At 38.4% G+C, this 4,065-nt stretch overlaps 1 protein-coding gene across 2 annotated transcripts in view; it reads left to right on the top strand.

The window, feature by feature from the left end:
• LOC107551795 (guanine nucleotide-binding protein G(i) subunit alpha-2-like) overlaps positions 1-2,604 on the top strand; it is a 77,481-nt gene extending 74,877 nt beyond the window's left edge. For both annotated transcript variants that reach the window (XM_016233522.1, XM_016233521.1), the window contains 2 exons: positions 1,677-1,894; positions 1,974-2,604. In XM_016233522.1, the coding sequence (XP_016089008.1) occupies positions 1,677-1,867 (191 nt within the window). In that variant the 3' untranslated portion in view covers positions 1,868-1,894; positions 1,974-2,604. The remainder of the gene's footprint in view (positions 1-1,676; positions 1,895-1,973) is intronic.
• The last annotated feature ends 1,461 nt before the right edge of the window (positions 2,605-4,065 follow it).

Genomic DNA, 4,065 nt, shown 5'->3' with positions numbered 1-4,065 from the left:
ATGTTATTTTATTCGTCTTGTCAAGAGTCTTGAATTTATTGACTTTGACTTGAATTTATATGAATTATCTTAACACACAAAATTCGTTTAATATTTTATGCAACACAGTAGGAAAAAAAGTCAGAGAAAATACAAATGTACAAAAATTGTATATCTTATTTTTATTTGTCTTGTCAGGATACAATTCGTTTAACATTTACAACACAATATAAAAAAAGTGTTGCAGAGAGAGAAAAAAAATGTAGGCTGTACAAAAATAGCCTATTAGCTATTTTTATTCATCTTGTCAAAATACTAAATTCGTTTGACATTTTTCTGTTAACACAGTAGGAAATGTGTCGAAGAGAAAAATAAATAAATACGACATCTGTCATTTAAAATGATAGGCTAAGCAAAATATAAACAAAACCGAGTTGAACGTCCTTCAAGGACAGCGCATACACACTTTGCTCAATCCTTATTCTGCTCTGTCTTTCATCGACAACCTGCCTGTTCTGTCTGAGGGCCGTATATTTACCGCCGGTACAGCCTGCTCTGAGCATCGTTATGCTGCGCACAGACCCCGCAAATAAAACGCGGGACGCAGAAAGCATGCATGCAGCGTGTGCATCAGTCCGAGTGCAGGCTTTACCGGTGGACAATAAGAATAAAGCGCAGATATGCTGTTCTGAATGGACGTCGGGAACGGGATTTTGTTAGACCGCCCGCTCCCGTTCAAATTACACCAGAGTTACTGACCGCTACTGCGTTTTATTCGGGAATTTAATCCCGCGGCGCAAAAAGTCTGGTCAGACCTCATGCAGTGAAAACATCGTCTCGTCTGAATGAGGAGAAATATGGACAGTTCAAGCATGTTTACAAGCTTTACAACAGTCCAAAACCTTTCTGAACAAATGTGTCGGTGGATTTCGATGTGAGAGGACATCAGGAGATTGGACTTTCAATGGAGGAAGTGTTTTTATGGATTATAGACTGTTTTGGCCAGAAGCAACAGTTTGTTTCTTACGAACTTTATGAGCCGTTTCTTTGTGAGGCTATTCACTTCCAAGTGTTCATCAAGGGGTTTATTCAAATGAGGTCCACTTGATGTTCAAATGAGTCCAGCAATTCATTAGATCCTGTGCTGGGTTGTGCATGGGACATCAGTCACAGGACAGGCCGCTTTCAGTGAAAACATCGTCTCGTCTGAATGAGGAGAAATATGGACAGTTCAAGCATGTTTACAAGCTTTACAACAGTCCAAAACCTTTCTGAACAAATGTGTCGGTGGATTTCGATGTGAGAGGACATCAGGAGATTGGACTTTCAATGGAGGAAGTGTTTTTATGGATTATAGACTGTTTTGGCCAGAAGCAACAGTTTGTTTCTTACGAACTTTATGAGCCGTTTCTTTGTGAGGCTATTCACTTCCAAGTGTTCATCAAGGGGTTTATTCAAATGAAGTCCACTTGATGTTCAAATGAGTCCAGCAATTCATTAGATCCTGTGCTGGGTTGTGCATGGGACATCAGTCACAGGACAGGCCGCTTTACACTGATATCAATCAAATGATCATTATAAATGTGCTGTTCTCTCTTTTTCTTGGATTTTGTTTTTCCGGCTTCTGTCTGTCACTTTCTGAGTTCGTCCTCCGCTACTGTTTTCTCATTGTGCTTTGTATTTCCCCTCTCGACAAGGTGCCAACAACTACGACGAGGCCGCCGAGTACATCCGCACCAAGTTTGAGGACCTGAACAAGAAGAAAGAAACTAAGGAGATTTATCCTCACTTCACCTGTGCCACAGACACGAAGAACGTGCAGTTCGTTTTCGACGCTGTCACCGACGTCATCATCAAAAACAACCTGAAGGATTGTGGGCTCTTCTAGAGCACGAAAACAGGAAGATGAGTCGAGGTACGAATAAACACTCAAACCAGAGCGTCCTTTCTTTGGTTTCCAAACTACTCGTAACTTATTTCTCCTCTTCTTTCAGATTACTTGAACCGTTTTGATGACCAGAGGAAGTAGGGGTGTAATAAGTCCTGAGCATCTGCACTGGCCAACCACGACTCCTGCTTCCATACGACGACTGATAGCTCAGAGGAGCCCAACACAATTTCAACAATTGCCAACGACCTTAGCCTCTGTTCTCCCTCCCTCTTGACACTGTCCCAGCATTGTGTTTGACATTTAATATCTGTATTATTAACTCCTTGGGCTATGACCTCAAATCACCAACTGTTGTATTATCCTTTGTCCATTTTTGTTTATTTTTTTTCCTTTTGTTCATTCCCCCCCCCTAGTAATAGCAGAGGCATCAAAATGTTTTTATATGATACTTTCATTTTTCTCTAGTGAATCTGATGTGCAAATTTTATTAAACTTTTAATTGCATAATGCTTATTTTTTAAAAACCAACAGGTGTTAGATATAAGGTATGATTGAAAAAGGAAAGCGCTTTTTTATGATGTTTACATGACGTCTTTGTTGATAGAAAAATGGAAAGTTGTCCTGCATGATAGAAGATAGCAAATATATCAATACAAGTAATCAGTTCACATCAGCGTAACATTCCTTTTTAAGAATATATTTTTTAAAAGTACAAAAAAAGAGCAAAAATCAACCAAAAAAAGCACATAAAAATCTTCACAAATAAGGAAAGAACTGCTAAAATGTAACTGATATTTAAAGTATGTTCGTAACCGTATCTAACAGTCTTTTTTCCTTCTTTTATCTTCCCGTTCCTCTTTCTAGCATTCTGTTTGTGCCTTGACTTCCATTTACAATCGACTTTATTTTCTCCCCAAGCTGTCCTACTGTACGTAAACATTTCTGCTCCAGAATTTTCACACGATCTAAGAATAAATAGTAATAATAATGGAAATCTAATTGAAAAAAAGGGGTAGTGTTTTGGTTTCATTTTTTTGGTAAAGATTACAATTCCTTTTAAAATCCTATATGATTTAATTTAAATAAACGTTCATTCACTAGATGAAGTTGTGCCAACTGTGATTTTTATTTCAAGTGTACTTTTTTGGAGGTTAGTAAGTGCACATCAGTGGCTGAATAATTAATTTAATATCCAATCGCAGAAATTAAATACACATTTAAGAGCCTGCTGTAGGGCATCAATTTTCTAATTTTAGCATATTGTGCTCTAGCTGATTTCGGCTATCCATTACCTGGAGAGGTCTGAAAGAACATTAACTATCTTAATTATTTAAGAACATTAAGATTCATTTCTTTTCTGAGATCAGATCGCAGAAAGACAAGGCTCCAACCAACATCGCTCCCCCACTGCTGAATTAAACAAGTAACACAGTCCTGTTGCTGTTGAAAGACAGCAGAAAATCATCTCTGGTTAATTAATCACCATGTTCGGAACATATGCTTCTCAAAATTATAATTACATTCATTTGGAAATGTCTCACACTCTTGTAATCTAACCTGGGGCTTTTCCATCAAAAAAAAGATCTGAACTAAATTTAGGGTTTGGAGAGTGGAAGATTTGTGAACTCACCATTATGCACTTTTGTATGCTGACTTTGGACAGACTGATACTGCCATCTAGTGACTGCTTTGTGAAATGACCCAGCATATATGAGGCTATTATTAATTTTACAACTAAATCTACATAATCTCACTTCTCAGAAACAGATATGCCAACATGTCCCAGCTTGTCATTCTGATCTGATGCCGATGGCTTCTCAGTCCCTTCACCGTTAGCTTGAGTGCTAAAAAGATCACAAATAAAACAAGAAAAACTGAGAAACGACATAAACCTGAGAAACCTCGGTCAAATTTCAAGCTCACCTGTCTTTCGCCAGGAGTTCAGTGAGATCTTTTGTTCCACAAACTGACGCACTGTATACACCAAAGAATGAACGACAGGTCTTAAATATTAAAATGAAAAACTAACTAGCTTACTAAAACTTATCCTACATAAGTTCCAAATAGGAATTGCTCACTATGGTGGTCCACAGCACAACGGTGATGAAAACGACCACATCAGTGCTGTATTTCCCATCAGACACCTGAATTGTGACCTCCAACATGGTGTCGGGTAGGAGAGGGGGGGGGGAAGT

This window comes from Sinocyclocheilus grahami, unplaced genomic scaffold (genome assembly GCF_001515645.1).
Source record: "Sinocyclocheilus grahami isolate Dianchi unplaced genomic scaffold, SAMN03320097.WGS_v1.1 scaffold433.1, whole genome shotgun sequence".
Taxonomy (NCBI): Eukaryota; Metazoa; Chordata; class Actinopteri; order Cypriniformes; family Cyprinidae; genus Sinocyclocheilus; species Sinocyclocheilus grahami.
This window is presented reverse-complemented; position numbering and strand designations above follow the sequence as displayed.